This window comes from Salminus brasiliensis, chromosome 24 (genome assembly GCF_030463535.1).
Source record: "Salminus brasiliensis chromosome 24, fSalBra1.hap2, whole genome shotgun sequence".
NCBI classification, from domain to species: domain Eukaryota; kingdom Metazoa; phylum Chordata; class Actinopteri; order Characiformes; family Bryconidae; genus Salminus; species Salminus brasiliensis.
In genome coordinates this window covers 28500806-28519331 of record NC_132901.1, presented here as the reverse complement: position 1 = coordinate 28519331, position 18526 = coordinate 28500806, and the positions used below count along the sequence as shown (strand labels likewise).

Genomic DNA, 18526 nt, shown 5'->3' with positions numbered 1-18526 from the left:
GTCATTGCAAAATCCAATTTTCCCTTGAAAAAAATAAACAAATAAAAGAAATCTAACAGCCTACAGCCCAGGAACAGCTGAGGGGTTTGTTGGCCGATGGGAGGAAAGAGAGACTGAAGGAGAGCAAGAGGGAGAAAGCAAGATCTTCTGGTGTCTCAGTTTGATGCGTGTCAAAATGGTCATCATAAGCAACATGTTGAGAACCCGACCGAAGTCCTGTTCAGCCGCCACAGCGCTCTGCTAATCGCTCGACTGCTAATGTTACGATTTCACATGTTTACGTGTTTTATGATCAGTCTTAGTCTTAATCTGAGCTACATGAAGAGGTGGAGGGATCTTCAGGAACACTCCACTGACTGTTCGTAAGGCTGCACCACACCTTCATAAGCCTTCAGTGACCCCTGTTGTAGACCTGCATGAAGGTGAATTATGAAGCATCTGACCCTTCCTGGGATAAGCCTTCAGGAATGCTGCTGTTGGTTAAGGTCAGTGGTCATGAAAGCCTTCCTCAGCCTTGTGCAGCCTTACGACCACTGTCCGTCAGTCCAGAAGCTCTTTTTTTACGTGAGCAACCAATAAAATGACTTAGTTTCATATTTTCCATCTCCAGTGATAAAACTGCACAACACCACCCAATCCTTCAAGCTCTTAAAAATGAAGGTGCTAAAATGGTACTTTGTAGCAAAGCCATAGTAGAACCCTAAAAGAACCTTTAATTGGAAACTCATTTAAAACCGGTTTAAAACGTTCTAGAGGGTCTCCAAGTAGGGTCAAGGGTCTCCAAGAGGGTCCAGGAGCCAATATAAACTTTGCCATGAGCCAAAACAAGCATGGTATGAGATCCACTATATGGGCAAAAGTATTGGGACACCTGCTTATTTAATGTTTCTGAAATCAAGGGTATTAAAATAGCTGATCCTGCTTTTGTTGAAGTAACTGTCTCTACAGTCCAGAGAAGAAGACTTTCTACTAGATTTTAGAGGAGGAGCATTGCTGTGAGGATTTGATTGCATTCAGCAACAAAAGTGTTTGTTAGTGACATCCTCAACTCTCCAAACAACAGTAGCTTTGTACCAATGGGCCAATGGATTAATGCTTGAGTCCTATTGTATTGGCAGTACTTCTCTATAGGGACTAGATAAGCTGTGTATGTGCATCGGCACATCCGTATCAGCTGTGGGTGCAACTTAAAATAGCTGAATGTGTTCATTAGAAGGGGTGTCCGCAAACATGAGTTCTAAGTTGATGGAAACACAGTTGGTTTCTCAAGAACCCTCTCCAGCACCTCCATTTTTGAGAGTGAAGGCTATCATCATCTACCAGACACCGAATCTACACCGTCCTTTAACCAGTTCATGCCCACCGCACACCTGTTCTAGCCGTCTTCCGCATGGGAGGGAAAGTCTAGACTGTAGCAAAGTCTCACACTCTCTACTGAACTATACCGCTAGCTGCAAGCCCCCGCACGCACACACACACGCACACACGCACACACACACTCTTTTAAAACACACTGTACTGTATTCTGAGCATGATGGTTAGTAAATAGCACTAATAACTGATTATTACTTCAAGTCTTTCTGCCCAGCCTCTAAGCAGATGAATCAGGTTGGCACTAGGTCAAGGCATGAGAGTAGAATTTAGTGCGTAATGTAAACTTCATCTTAAAAGAATTCACATTTCTTAAACAGCTGCAGTTAAACAGCCTCTATAACCACAAACACGTATTTATAATGTACATCCTCTCTTGCTACTGAGGGAAAGTCATGTGCGCTCCCATCCACACGTGCCAGATCCAAACATCTCCTCGAATGGTCCAGAAGATGCTGGCTGGGTCGTCTAGATCATCTAATTCTTCTACGCTTTCGGCTTGAAATCGCTTAGCTATCAAAAACATCCTACGCAAACCTTTCCAAACGTTTACCCCACACATTCAAAACCACACAGACGAGATTTCCGAACCCACCCCGTCATTTCCGACACAACCTCATCCACATTCAGAGCTTTACCTACTTAAGGTTACAAACTGTTACGCACTCGCTTTTCTGCTCATGTATGTCATAATCTGGAAAAGTGTCCTGAATCCAGTCTGTCCTGCAGGTAGAGATGGAGTACTGGCATCAGCCGGTATTTCACTGGGCCAACATCAGCAGCACATCGTCCGAAACAGCAGCTTTACAGAAGAAGGATTAAGAAAACCTTCTTAACTTTCAGTGATGGGAGTCAATGGAAAAGATTTTCTTCCAGGTCATTTTGGAGCATTTCTATTGGTCCATTCGTCATTAAATTGCCAGATTTACATTATTGAGAAAAGTGAAAAATGGCAAAAATGGAGATACAAGGTTTTTGCATGACAGCAACGATATATTGGTTCAGATATTGGAGGGACATCTCATTCATCCACATCGTACATGTTAGCTGTTGTATGGGAGCTGGCAAGCTGTGCTTTCCTCAGAGCGCGTTGGCTACCTAATGATGCTGCATCAGCGACAGTTGGACAAGAGGCGGTGGCTGGAGACGTGAGCTAGTCTTTAGGGAGTTCTCATGAACGGAGATTGGGTGATAGGGTAATTGGTAGAAAATAGGGTAAAAAAGCAAGTGACACAGTAAAGTTATCGCTTGCTGTGTTTACGCAGGGTAAGACTCCTATTACTAATCGGTCACTACATGCAAAAAAACTGTTGTTCCTAAGTTAGTGGAACAACAGTGGGGAAGAAGCCAGAAGCCACTGGAGGTTCTGAAGAGGTGAAATAAGATCAGTAGTTTTTAAAGAAGAAAACCATGGGTAGGGGTAATATCAGCCAGCGAAGCCATCTCCAACTGCAGGTTGAACTCAGACTGGTGCTCCATCTATTCCAAGGCCTCTTTGAATAGTTTACCCTGTTTGCAATGGCACTGCCCATTTAAGCAAAATCATGAACACATGGTTAATCAAGCCGACGCCTCCACTGAACAACAGGAGAAAGAAAATGCTAGTTTTTCTCGCAGTGGCCGTAAAAACAAACATCTCACTACACCATAATAACAATAATAATAACGCCATGTCAAGCAAAAACATGTTCAGATGCAAAGTACTACTGTGTAACGAGCATCGTTAGAAAGAGAACAACTAACTACAAATGATTTACATCACTTCAAAATAAAAGCCAGCTTCATGTTGGCTCGACAGAATAATCATAACAATAAAAAAAAATCTGATTAACCAAAGTCTACATTTAGCTTTTGATGCAAGCATGAACATCGTAAGAGCTGTAAGAGCTGTAAGAGCTGTAAGAGTTGAAGAAAATGTCATTTGTTCCAGAGCCGTACGGGAGAGAGGGTGAAAGAAAGGACACATTACAGGGACAGGAAATGAACAAATACAGAATACAACGTCTTCCTTTTTTTGTAGCCGTGGGCCGTGTCCTGTGTTTGGCGGCTCTAGCAGGAAACCATTGATCCAATCAAAACAAATCACAAACAGCAGTGAAATAATGACAACGTTAGAATTAGATAAAGAGGAGTTTCAAAATACAAAATATTATTGGCAGCTAGCAAAAAAAAAAGGATCCTGAGCCCAGACCCCAAAACAGATTTTTTTTTTCTGCAGAAATAATACCAAAATCAGGCTCATGACACTTGTTTTTACAGTTAATAGTCACGTTTTCCCCCATTTTTTTTCCAGTTAGTAAATATCTTTCAATACACAAAAACAAAATACATTTGCATTAAATAAATAAATCAATAATAAAACACACCGCTATAAATTCACAATATATATTTACAACTTACTTATAGGAGAAAATATCAGTCAGAATCAGGAAACAAAAATACTACTGAGAAAGAGTTTCTTTCTTTTTTTTTTTAGTTTTTAGTTCTTTGCGTTTTAAGACCTTTTTTATCTTTAGTACTAAAGCTAAAATCAACCGTACGTTATGGCCAATAATGACTGACGCGTCTTTAGCGCTATGGCGTTTTTTGCAGCATTGTTAAAGTTGATATGTTCTCAATATAATGACATCCAATTTGACAATATGACATTTTAATGCGTCTACGGCTTCGCACGATGTTTAAGACAGTGGTCTGTTACCGCATCATATACTGCAAATGTGAAAAAAGTCTCGCATAGCTGGTTTTTACTATTATTATAGGTCAGTTATTTGGCTGAACACAAATTCTCTAATGGCTGCATGCTGACTTGACAATGATCGAGCCCGAATGACGCTTGTAACGCACAGTGCTGTTGCTGGACAGTATCTGCATAGGGGAAATTTTAGAGAAGTGTCCATGGACCAGAAAGTGGACAGATAGGCTTTAATGTAGACAGAGCACAGCAAGCACTGAATGGGAAGTACTCGTTCTAACCTGGGTTTGAAATCACGAAGCATGAATCACAGAAGCATGGTCTATAAACATCTCACTGATGCTCTAAGCCCCTCCCCTTATAACTCCAACCAATCAAATCCCAGAGAAAAGAGCGACTAACAGCTTCATAACTGCTCCATAAGCTTTTAAACTATGATTAGCTGTGTAGTCTCACTCATCCAACAGAGGGCTGAAGAGGGCTAAAGAACCTTTCAGTGGTTGGTTCATTGGTGGTTTAACCCCTTAGACTCTGTATGTAAGCACACACTTTAGTTCTATGCTTTCATAACTACATTACTGTCAAGGCCCTAAAATAGAACCCTGTGGGACTCCATTAGATATATTTAACCAAACGGTTACCAAATACTTTACAGTAGTTACTCCAGTGCTTTCCAACATCTTAGAGCTCTTTCTGTCCTGGATTTTGTCAGCACTAGTGGATATGGAAGTAAGTGTCCAATCCGCTACATCAACAGTAGACTACCAGTTTACTAAACTCTTCATAAAGCAGACCAGCAAACATTCGGCCATTGAACCAGTCATGCACATGATTTCATTACTTATTGTTCTTTGGGAGAAATCTTCAAATATGGACCTTCCTGGTCCTGGATTTTTCAATTACTGGACCCTAGTTGGTTTAGCAGTTACATCAGTAGATGAACAAGCAGTGCTCTTCAAATTTGGACCTTGAATCCAGCCTCCAGTCACAAACATCGTACTCACTGGTGGGTCCTGAACAAGGTAGCCAGTCAGGTCCATCAGTTCATTTGAGAGTACTTTATTAATTGAGCTGTTCATAAAGCTGACATCTTCATATCTGGACCATCAGTCCAGTTTCTGGTCTTCTAGACTTTGTTGGTACTTGACAATCATTACTACCATTGATTACAGAATCCAGGACCAGAAACTGGTAGGTTGGGCTGTGGTAATCATGGCAGCAGATGACCAATCAGTAACCTAGTGCTATAGCCACCAGTGAGAAGGAACTACAAGACTGGAAGGTGGATTCAAAGTCAGAATTTTAAGATCTCAATTTGTTGTGTTGATGTTAAGATGCAAGCTAAAAAGCCCTGGAGTATCTCTTTCAAGAACCATCCACTGAAATGTTCTTCAGGGAACCATACATGGTTCCTCTATGGGTTCTGCTATGAGGTTTTGGAGAGTCCGGCTGAAATTCACATGAGTAATGAACGGGAGTGCCAGCGCTGACCAGTGGAAGCAGTGGTAGAAGCTGTTGGTGAGAACTGACCACAGACTGACAAGATCACAAATGAGGCGAGGACATGTCAAGCCCTTTTTGACTGGTCTGGGGTCAGCTGTAATGAGGACTAGGTTCAGCATGCGGCATTGTGTGCAGGTTTACGGCGAGATCACAGACTTCCTACAATGCAGGACAACGGCTGGAGTTACCTCCTGTCTGGTTAAAGAAATGAGCACTGACACATAAACCGATGGGATCATGAAGAGTTTGGGCTTTAACGTCAGTGCAGAAACGAACATTCTCAAGGCCTGAAGACCAATTCTGATTGTGCTGTTTGTGGAGATGCAGTCTTTTCAAACTAACTTAACACACGATCTGTCAACTATTGAAGATCAAACAGGGAAAACTACTAAAGTCACATGGTCACAAACATCGAAATTCACAAGTCGATACTCTTGCATGGTGGAAAAACAACAATAAAGCAACACAAACAACCTCCATTCCCTTCCTCGGCCTAAAGCAAGTGAGCGTTTTAGAAATATGTAAGTTACAAATATTCAGAAGAATATTTAGGATCATTGTGAAAAACTGACGACACTTCAGAAGGCCCGGGATGAGGTCCACTCCATGTCCAGCCCTGTAGTTCATAACGGTGTCCTCATACCTGCATACTGTGCTGGGCTGAAGCTTTAACTCCTAAAAGCCCTCTTCTGAATTCTGTGATGGGAAGATAAAGCTTAATAGTGCATTCAAGCTTTCCAGACTAATCTGTATTTCTTAAGGCCTCAAGTGCAAATGACCACCCCCTAGTGGTCAAAAGTATATAGGCCCGTGTAAACTGTTCCACAGCGAATTGTGTGTAACAATGTAGGTCAGGCTGAATATAATTAAACATTTAATTAGTGACTGTATTATCATCAATATTATCATCATTATTTTTGTATAATCATATATTAGCATGTGTACAAAAATGAAACATTAAATCAATTGTAAAATTAATGTCTGAAGTTTTGTGAAACTGGTAAGTGGAGTTTCTAGGCCTAGGCCTCCACCCTAGAACTGCAGCATCTTTAGATTTGTGCTTAAATCAAACCAACCACATGAGATTTGCCTTTATTTAGTGTTAATGTGGAACATTACTGGTTCAGCTGGGACTCGATGTCCATTTTCTAACTGCTGAACATGGGGCAACTGGTAGAGAGGATTAAAGTGTGGATTTAATTGTGTAGCTGATTGCATTTTTAACCCCTTAAACAGCCTATAGTCTGTGGACGGGCAGAAAGTGTTATTATTAACTTCAATTACTAAAGAAGAGCCCCACCAGTGTGTACAGAAGTCCATGTAGTTGCTGAGTAATACACCTTAGTGTGTGATAAGGATTCTGCATTAAGGGGCTTATAGGGGACCTGTTATTTGGGTATTCCTCTTAATACTGTAGAATAATACGATGTGTTTCTAGAAGTGTTTCTGCAAATACAAAGCACATTTATGGCCCTGCAGTTGATTTTAGATTAATATTAATTACTAAAGGAGATGGAGAGGAGCATCAGCTGAAGTTAAGGTCATGTTCTTTCTTTGGGGAGCTAGGTGGAAGTTTGGGAACAGGTGCATGTGCTAACCCTGCTAGCCTGGTCTGATTTCTAAATGGGTTGTGGTGAGAACCAGAAAGAGGAGCTCTCTTTAACCCTCTTACAGTGTGAACCCAACAGCAAAATAGGTCATCTGCAGCTGGTTCTGATTTTTTTTAAAAATAGTGAACATTCACTATTAAAAGTGCCTGTAGTTGCAGAAGTACCCGGTTATGTATGAGTGCAAGAGGTTGAAATAAGGACCTTTGGTTATATGGTGTCCTTAAAGTTTAAGGTCTTCAGCTAATCTATTCAGTAAATCAAGTAGTACAGCAGTATTTGATCTACCATCAGAATTATTCTGAATTATTGATCATCGCCTGCTGTCAGACTAGAACGTTCAGGGCTTCCGAGCTTCTATCTGTAAGCTCAATACAAAACGATCCACCCGGTTGATCCGTCAGATCTAAAAACCAAATATGAAGAAGAGGATCCTTACCGAAACACCTGCACCGCTTCACTATTGCCAGGGCTTGACACAAAGTGGCCTCCACCACCCACCATCCAGAGCTTCTGAAGATGTCAGTCAGTTTCCCCAGAACTGAATCAATTCTAATGACGGCCTGGAGGAGTCTGGAGGCTGAACGAATGAATCTGCATAGGAAACCATACCAACTCTCTGTCCATCAACAGCGTTCATGTTAATACAGCGAACAAATACCAAACAATATAAAACAAACAAAAACTAAACAAAAGATCACAGAAGAGAGATCACGATCCAACGGACGCTCTGCCTGACTGTTGGCACGAGGAAAGGAGGTGAAAGGGTAGGTACAGAAAGGACAGGCTAGATATATGACTCCAGGTTGTTGGGTTTTTTTTTTTGAGACCCTCCCAAGCTGGCACCGTTCATTAGAACTGGTTTTAGATCAGCACCTTGGACAGCTCTCGAATAGAACTTCTCAAGAAGGTCTGATGTGGTTGCTTGGATTTGAGACAGACACAGTTTGTACAAACGACTGTGAAGGACACGCGAAGAACCACAGGTACCCTGCAAAGTGCTGAAACTGAGAGAACATGAGAGCATGAGGAAGAAAAACCACCCATAAACGGGACTTTACAGACGGACCACGTTTTCACGTCCGAGAGAACGTCTATTCTATGTACCCACACGCCAGTGAAACACATTAACCAAGAATTGTTCAGCATCACATGAATGCATACTGCTATTTAGCTTAGCAAAAGCAACAGTCTGTCGAGGCTGGGGAAGGAGACACAGTGATCTAGCAAATATTCATTAAGTGTTAATCAACAGTCTTTCTGCAGTTGGGCAATGATGTGGGATGGCTTGGAGAATGAAGATGCACTTGGGAATGGTTCGTAAAGTTTTTGTAAAGCGTTTTCCATTCCATTCCTGTGAGTTATATTACGTTACACTTCATTTTTCTGTGTCTTTCTTGACTATTTCACTTCTATAGGTTGTGTAGAGCATTTTCTACAGTTATACTAGCTGTAGCACCAACAGCACTAAACTGGGCCATGTTGGTTTAGTTGTAGTATTTCTATAATATTGGATATTCAACTCTATTAATTATAATAATAATAAGTACTTTTATGACTTCTTATGAGAGTTTAAGCTTTACCAAGACATCACAGTTTATGAACCCCCTTCATTTTAATTGCACCTTTTCTTCACTTTGCTTATTTTTGAGGTATTAACACCTAACAACCAAACCTAATTTGGACTACAAAACAAATTCCACCTCTTTTCTCACATCAAACACTGTGATCAGTCTCATATAAACTCAGCACTACTATTTATGGCCATGTTTGATATGTAATTTGAGATATACTTCATAATTCATTATATAATTCATTACAATGCTTAGGATATTTCTGTTTTAGCCACAAAAGAAGCATAAAAATAATTGAAATGTGTTTTATATATATATATATATATATTATCATGTACACAAATAATGTAGCTCTATGGAAGGCAAATATTGGCTTATTAATGATCCGTTAAACAAATCTAGACGAATTGATTGGACATTTTTGCGAGTTTTAAAGGGAATGTACAGCCATGTCAATTCTACTACACTACAACAGATTTATCACCATTAGACGTCTCCTCTACACTGGCTGCTCGGTTCACACCTCACTTCTGCCTTCCACATCACCCTAGTCGAAATAAAAACTATCCCATACACACACACACACACACACATTTCTAAACCAGTGAAGCTTACATACTCACAAACATTTGCAACCCATTGTAGGAGACACAACCTCAGCAGTGACCCACAAAGCATACAATAACAACCAGTTCACCGGTCCTTTCCATCCTCCTGTCGTCAAGCACTGTCCGTCCTGCTCTCCCAATTTTCTTCCAGATTCTTCCAATCATCTGAAACGTCTCGACTCTCTGGGGTGTGAAGCGTTTGCCGATGGCCGTTAGTGATATCTAGTGGTGAGTGGACGCGGGGCCAGGTGGGGGTTTAGTGGCAGAAGAAGGGGGTGGTGGGGGCTGAAGATGATTTGACGAGTTGGAGCGCCAGAGACGAAGAGTAAAGGTCACAAACGATGAGCTTAGGCCTTCTTAGGGGGAGGAGCCAGCTTGATGATCTCATCTTCCGACGGCTGGCGAATGATGTCTGGAGAGAGGGAGAAGATAACAAGATAAGTTCCACCTCAAACCAGCAGCTTCAGGATCATGCTGATGATCCACTGACTGAACTGAACAGGGAGAACGGTGTCTCAGTCATTCCCACTCCGGGCTGGAGCGCTGCTGCTACTGGTGGTGGAGCTGCAGGAGGAGGAGTACTACTGGATAGCGCTCTACTGCCTCAGCCCACATGCTGCTCCACCTTCAGATCAAGCTTCAAGCGTGATTTGTATTTACTGCTGTGGAGTAAAAGTAAGATTTCCACATCCACATCCTTTCAGACTCATAAAGTTTTCTCACCCACACTGGTGGATATTTTCAGATCTGAAGTAAAAGTGAAGCTGGACTAAGTTTAATATTTAATACTTTCATTTGATGCCGCTTTAAAGCCAAAACTGATGGCCTGTGTGTACAGTATAAACAAAACACCCCACTGTGGTCATACTGCTACATACCTGTGTGATAACACCTTATAATTCATAAATAAAGAAATAAATAATATTATAAACTGGAAAAAAGTATTCAGTCAGTCACCAATTGTGCAAGTTCTCCCACTTAAAAAGATGAGAGGCCTGTAATTGACATAATAGGTAGACTCAACTATGAGAGACAAAATGAGAAAAAAAAATCAGAAAATCACATTGTCAGATTTTTAAAGAATTTATTTGCAAATAATGGTGGAAAATAAGTATTTGGTCAATAACAAAAGTTCATCTCAATACTTTGTTATATATCCTTTGATGGCAATGACAGAGGTCAAACGTTTTGGCCCATTCCTCCATGCAGATCTCCTCTAGAGCAGTGCTGTTTTGGGGCTGTCGGCGGCAAAAAGGACTTTTAACTCCCTCCAAAGGTTTTCTATGGGGTTGAGATCTGGAGACTGGCTAGGCCACTACAGGACCTTGAAATGATTCTTACGAAGCCACTCCTTTGTTTCCCTGGCAGTGTGCTTGGGATCATTGTCATGCTGAAAGACCCAGCCACGTTTCATCTTCAATGCCCTTGCTGATGGAAGGAGGTTTGCAATACATGGCCCCGTTCATTCTTTCATGTACACAGACCAGTCGCCCTAGTCCCTTTGCAGAGAAACAGCCCCAAAGCATGATGTTGCCACCCCCATGCTTCACAGTTGGTATGGTGTTCTTTGGATGCAACTCAGCATTCACTCTCCTCCAAACACAGCGAGTTGTGTTAGTACCAAACAGTTCTACTTTGGTTTCATCTGACCATAAGACATTCTCCCAATACTCTTCCAGAACATCCAAATGCTCTCTAGCAAACTTCAGACGCGCCCGGATATGTACTGGCTTAAGCAGGGGAACACGTCTGGCACTGCAAGATCTGAGTCCCTGGCGGCGTAGTGTGTTACTGACGGTAGCCTTTGTAACGTTGGTCCCAGCTTTCTGCAGGTCATTCACCAGGTCCCCCCGTGTGGTTCTGGGATTCTTGCTCACCGTTCTTGTGATCATTTTGACCCCACGGGCTGAGATCTTACGTGGAGCCCCTGATGGAGGGAGATTAGCAGTGGTCTTGTAGGTCTCCCATTTTCTGATTATTGCTCCCACAGTAGATTTCTTCACACCAAGTGTCCTTCGAGAGCTCTTTGGTCTTCACCATAGTGGAGTTTGGAGTGGGACTGTTTGAGGTTGTGGGCAGGTGTCTTTTATACGGTTAACCAGTTCAAACAGGTGCCATTAATACAGGTAATGAGTGGAGGCCAGAGAAGCCTCTTAAAGAAGAAGTTACAGGTCTGTGATAGCCAGAAATCTTGCTTGTTTGCAGGTGACCAAATACTTATTTTCCATCATTATTTGCAAATAAATTCTTTTAAAATCAGACAATGTGATTTTCTGAAATCTTTTTCTCATTTTGTCTCTCATAGTTGAGTCTACCTATGATGTCAAATATAGCCTCTCTCATCTTGGGAGAAGTAGGAGAACTTGCACAATTGGTGACTGACTAAATATTTTTTCCCCACTGTATATATATATATAATAAAACTATCACTGCTGAGAAGTTTTGATGACACCCAATAAATTAAGCAATATTCAAAGGACTCTACCAGCTGGATATTTCTGGTTGGTGGACTCAGTCCAGCAGTGAAGCTGAGGTGTTTAAGCACTTCAGCAGCACTGCTGTATCTGATCCACTCGTACCGCCATCGCAACACACACTACACACCCCCAACCAGTGCCAGTCAGTGTCACTGCAGCGCTGAGAATAACCCACCACCCAGATACTACAGTCTGCTCTGTGGTGGTCCGTCCTGTGGGATCCTGAGCATTGAAGAACAAACATGACTTATAGAACTACACCGGGCTCCTATACGCTCAGTGGAGTTCACAGAATGGGCCGAGTTCATTCCAAACCAGGGGTGGTCCTAATATTCTGACATGGTCATGTATAGTGGAGCTCTATGGCTCCAGACTTCATTTAACAAGTCTGAGTGGATGTTCTTGCAAGTTTCAGAGGACATATATGTTATATTTACACTGACATCCTATCTGAATAACTGCACCGCTGCTACACACACAGTTACCCAGCCCTGATGTTGTGTTTATGTTATGCTTGACCTTTTCTCACCCAATAAGGATGCAGGACACGGAGAGCTATGACACGAATAAGTGGACAGATAGAATATGAACTTTAAAGCCGCACTCCTGAAATGTCAGACGTCAAAACAGAACAGCGTTAGAAGAAAACCTCCATATTGGACATTTTAGTGTTGAAGTGTTGTAATGGTTGGAGCATCTGTCATGTTTAGGGAGCTTCTACCCTTCCAGTGATTCTAATAGGAGCCTGAAAACAGGTGTAAAAAAAGGCTGGTACCCTTGTATTTCTTGGCAGAGGGAATGCGTGTGAGTTTGGTGTCAATCTCGTCATCTTCTGAGATCTTGAGCACTGTCGTGCGGTACTCAATGACCCGGGTCAAAAGGTCGGGCCGTCGCGAGATCTCGAAGATGTGCTCAATGTAGGAGAGATTATCTGTACATACAAAACATTGAAAAACACACATCAGTGAGCTTCAGTGGATACACTAATAAACTAAAGATTACAGAACAATAAATACCTTGAAAAATAACCCTAGACACACTTACACTACTCAACTGTATATGCATAATCAGAATAAATTCCGTAGCTATAGAAAGTATGCAAAAGCAGCTGCATAATTAGAATAAAAATGTTTGATTTACACACACACACATATATATATACACTATGCAAATAAAGATTCTTAATTATAATAAGTTTTATAATGTTACTTAGAACATCAATTGTATTTGATTTACATATATACATACTGTGTAAATATTGCATATTTATAATGATTATGTAGTTAAATTATGATATGTATGACACATTATTATTTTTTCACATACATACTATGCAAATATATTAGCGTAATTAGAATATATAGAGATAAATATTACAATGATTTGATTATTTTAATCACAATTAAAATGAATTAGTTATATAAAGTAATTTATAACAAGATAGATTTGATTTTATTTATACATACACATACTATGCAAAAGGAAGATGTTTATATATCATTTATATATAATGACAAAGAATGACAAAGTCATATATATATATACACACACACACGTTTGATTTACATACATGCACAACCAAACAAATGTAAATACATACTTTAATTTACAAATGTAGGTATATAATGTAATATTACATTTACTTTTTATATAATACAACTGTTGCATAATTAGATTCTTAATTACAGTTATACAATATATATATAATATTAAAACCATATATTTGATTGGCAGTAGGTCTACTTTCAGACTAAATGTGGTATCAATTGAAACACAGGTTCTAATTGAGATTCCACAAGTGAACGATCTCCCCAGGGTCTCGTTGACTCACCCTGGGCTAGTTTGTCATTCTTTTCCAGGTAGTTGAACCACTCTTTGGAGGAGGTGATGGAATTGCTCTGGTCTTCTGGAATGTCCTCCTTGCAGGCTGACTTCAGCTGCTCCAGATCCTCATTAGTGATGTTCTCGGACAGGTCACTCAGCAAAGAGCTGTACTCTGACATGGTCTGAAAGAAACGGAATGAAGCTGTAAATATTCATGAAGCTTATCCTTGAATGTGTGAGTAGCAGGGGCTGAGTCCTGAAGACCTATTACTGTCATTAAGGATCATTAGAGTTAATTAAGTGCATTAGGCTTCATTTGAATTAATCTCTTCAGAGCTCTCAAGCACTCTGTCGCCCCCTGCTGGAGCTCAGGGTGGACACAGCTTGACAATGAGGGCAAGCCTGCCATTGTCATATGCTGTCATTCATCTCCATTATGTTTAATTACTCTAACACAGATTAGTCAGGACGGCAACCGCCTCCTAAACCACAATCCACGAGCTGCTTTAGTCCACAGTGTTCTTTAAGAAGCGAAGAAATTACGTAGTAATATAAATGAAGGCCAAAAATGAGACTGCACCCATTAAACAGCACCAGGCCTGTGTGTACAGTACACACAAAACCACACTGTGGTCATACTACATACTACATACCTGTGTGATAACATCTCATTTATAAATAAATAAAAATACATTATTATAAACTGGAAAACTGAACGTTTATTTTAAACCTGCAAATAAACCAGAGAAATTCGAATTTCCGAATAATGTAAGCAACAAAAAAACGTCAAAAATATTCAAATATAGCATTTTAAGGCCTTTGTCCAGAAATCTGAACAGTTATATTACAAACAATAAGATGCCCACTGCCCCCCAGCCCGCCCCGTCACCCCCTCACCCCCATATATTTACACCTTATTAGTGAATGCTGTTTAAAATTCAGCTCTCACAATCTGACACCATTGAGTGCCACTATTTATGTGTGTGTGTGTGTGTGTGTGTGTGTACCGGTGGGGTACATTCACCCTAGACCACAACAGCCTCTTTAAATGAATAAAAATCTAAAACACACACACACACACAAACACACACACACACACACACACACACACACACAAACACACACACACACACACACACACAGCTCCCAGTAAAAAGGGTATTCTCTAACTGCAGCTGATCTGACCGGCTGTCTGCTGGTCACAGGGCACAGATATAAAGCACAGCGTACAGGACTGAGCCCAGACTGACCTAAATACCAGAGCTGCAGTTACAGACTCCTGCCAGCAGAGAGCCAGGCTGGCATGCCGTCAGCTCTGTGTGAAGAAAGGAGGCTCTGGAGATTTGCAGACTGAGCCCACTCACACAGTGGCTCGAACACTCTCAACACACTGATGTGATTATTAGTATTAAATATTAGTAAAAATGTCTTTTACTAATTACTAACTATGCAAAGCTGCTTTGTGACAACAACAGTTATAAAAAGCTTTAGAAATAAATTGGACTTGACTATAAGCTGTCTGCCATCACTGACAGCTATATAGCACAGAGTGTGAGACGTTTAGAGTTAGGACTGTGTTCGCAGTTTATATATTATTATATATTATAGAAATGCTTATTTAATTTAAAAAAATCAACTGTCAGATTTGATATTAATATTATATATATATATATATATATATATATATATATATATATATATATATATATATACATATAGTATTATTATTCTATTAATTACAAGTGGCACAGACCTTTGCTTTTCAGACAGTATGGCTTACAGCTCATGAGAAATCCAGAATCTCAAATTATTAGAATATTTTTAAGTTTTGAGTTTTGGTATTACAGCTATTTAACTGGGAAGTACCTGGATTATCTCTAACACTCTAATGTTACTGTATATAGTAAAATAGTGATCTATAGCAAAAAAGTAAAAAATTTAAAAGCTATTAATATAAAAAATAGTGATTTGTTTATCAACCTTATCTAATCAATACTACGTTAATCAATGAGCTGCTGTTGAATTTGATAAACCTATACGAGGGCATCCAGGAAAAATCTGGAAAGTACCTGAAATCCTCATTTTAGACCTGACTGCACAGCTGTTTGGTGGTGTCACTCGTACACACGGCTGTATGGGGTTTCTACAAGCTGCCAGGATTGATGGCTGAACCGAACAGCTTGTATTAAATGCAGTGAGATGAACTCGGATGGAGCTGCCAAGATGATTCAACATGTTTACTGCAATGAGAACAAATCATGCTCTGTTTCCCAACACCAGGAAGAATGGTACCTCAGGTACCTGCATAAACAACAACATTAAAGGAGCCATATGTAATATTTACCAGCACAATTAATCCGGCTGTTTATATGTTACTGGGCCTTTAAGACGTAGCTGACTAGCTGAATGCATTCATTAGAAGGAGTGTCCACAAACATTTGGACATAGTGTATATCAGATCTGCTCTAACCGGCTGGCTTGTATTGTGCCACATTCAAAAAGCAGCCCAGGCTCCATATAAGGAATATCAGGTATATACGATAATCAGCCATAACATTAAGACCACCTGCTTAAGGCTGTGTAGGCCCACTTTGTGCCACCAAAACAGATCTGACCCATGAAGACAGACTCCACAAGAGCTCTGGAGGTGCCCTGTAGTATCTGGACACAGGTGAGACATCCATAAGCATCACCATGAGCCTGTCGCCGGTTGTACCTTCTTGGAGCACTTTCGGTAGGTACTGACCACTGTAGACCAGGAACACCCTACAGGACCTGCCAGATGTTTTGTTTGGAGATGTTCTAGACGATCTGGTCAGAACATCACAGTTTGCCCACCCAAAGTGGGTCAAAGTGTCTCAGGTTCTTATGGCTTATCCACACATGACCTTCAAGAGCTGACGGTTCACTCGCTGCCTAAAATCTCCACCCCTTGACAGGAGACACTGGAACCGGATCATCAGTGTTCTTCATGTCTCCTGCAGTGGTTTAGTGGTTTACAGGCTCCACATAAGGCTTCGTGTGTTTTGCATGAAGGTAAACACCTGGCTGATATCTGACCTGTCGCTCAGATCAATTCCGAGCCCTACAGCCTCATCAGTGCCCCCTGGCTGACCTCTGCTCGCTGTTGTTCATCTGGTCAGTCGTAATTGAATGGCTGAAAAGCAGGGCAAATTTCGGAGCTGTGGTAAAACAAGGCTCTCTGATGGGTCAAGCTTGAGTGCTGCGCTAAATAAAAGGTGTTCGCCGGCCTCTGTGCCGCAGAGTGCTCCTGTAATTGGGGGTCCGCGCTCTCCAGGCGCTGCCACCTCGGATTATAAAGCCTCCCACTCGCGCTCGTTTCCATAAATGTCACAGTTAATCTTTTCAATTGCGCCACGGCTGAGAGAACGGCATGGCTGCCCTGCGTTACACACAGGTGGACACGTGTGTGTGTGTGTGTGTTTAGGGAGGTGTATTAGAGAGCAAGCAAATGAGGGTAAAGCGAAGTGGACCGGGAGCTGGATTGCCAATTATGTTGTGAATGGAGGGTTTTCCGTCCTCTTTCCCTCGTATCCATTGAAACAGTAAGCCGGATGCTCCAGGTGTTCATGATGAAAGGTTGGACTAATGATAGACGTGGATTTGAAACCCCACCTACTTCAGCACAGCATCCCCCCACCCGAGCTCACTGCCCTGACTCTGCAGAGTGACCTTCAGTCTATAAAAGGGCTGAATAAATAAAACCTGTTATGATTCAGAGCATGAGAGGAGATGTTGATATGGTCTTGCTATTGCCATACCTTTACAATATATGGACAAAAGTATTGGGACACCTGCTCGTTCACTGTTTCTTCTGAAATTAAGGGTATTAAAAGAGCTGTTCCTGCTTCTGTTGGAGTATCTGTCTTTACTGTCCAGAGAAGAAGACTTTCTACTAGAGTCTGGAGCAGAGCATTGCTGTGAGGATATGATTGTATTCAGTTAAGAGCGTTAATGAGGTCAGGATGTTGGATGATTATGATCACCATTTTATCTCATCATTCCCAACTCATCCCAAAAGTACTGGATGGAGCTCCAGCACCATCATTCCAGAGAACACAGCTCTTCCACTGCTCCACAGCTCCTCAATGCTGGGGGGCTTTATATACACCCCTCTAGGGTTAGGGTTATAGGGTCATTTTGCTGTTACTGTTGTTTTTCTATAACAATAATTAATTAATTAAATAAGTAAGTACGTAAGAATAGATCATTGTACACAAGATTATTATTATTATTATTATTGTGCACTTTTTCATCTATGTTCTATGGGAAGAGTCTGACATTGCCCTCCATTACCCCCCAACTGCTACACACACACATACACACACACACTGAGTTGGAGAAAAGGCCTGTCCTTCACATTCTCACACACAAGCCTGCTTTTGTCTTCCTGCTCTGTCTCCTGCTCTCCCCCTTATGTGTGTATGTGTGTGTGTGTGTGAGAGAGAGTGTGTGTTAGTGTGTGAGGGGTGTCAGAGCTGTACTGAATCCTAGCATACCATTTTGTGTCTTTTGTGTGTGTGTGTGTGTGTGTGTGTAAAATGGAGAATTGGGGCCTGTTCCTCTTCCCCGTGACTAAACTCTTAACTCCCCCTTTCTGCAGGGTCTGGCGGGGAGCCCCTCACTCCACAGACTGCTCTTTTAGTACAGTGACCCCCTTCACACACACAGACACATAGACACACACACACTGTTCTTTTAGTGGGTGCAGATTTGTTGAGCTATTTTCTGGCCACTCTCCAACATCCACTCACAACACACACACACACACACACTCACATAGAGATAAGGCTTGAAAGTGTGTGTGATCATATTTAATCAGCGGTGGGACAGATGGTGATGTTCAGAA

General features: G+C 41.2%; 1 protein-coding gene across 1 annotated transcript in view; it reads right to left on the bottom strand.

The window, feature by feature from the left end:
• Nucleotides 1-9613: 9613 nt before the first annotated feature.
• Nucleotides 9614-18526, bottom strand: part of pea15 (proliferation and apoptosis adaptor protein 15) — a 34487-nt gene continuing 25574 nt past the window's right edge. The window contains exons 2-4 of the mRNA XM_072669631.1: nucleotides 13664-13838; nucleotides 12608-12763; nucleotides 9614-9767 (exon numbers count right to left, since the gene is read on the bottom strand). Of these exons, the coding sequence (XP_072525732.1) occupies nucleotides 9703-9767; nucleotides 12608-12763; nucleotides 13664-13835 (393 nt within the window). The 5' untranslated portion in view covers nucleotides 13836-13838 and the 3' untranslated portion in view covers nucleotides 9614-9702. The remainder of the gene's footprint in view (nucleotides 9768-12607; nucleotides 12764-13663; nucleotides 13839-18526) is intronic.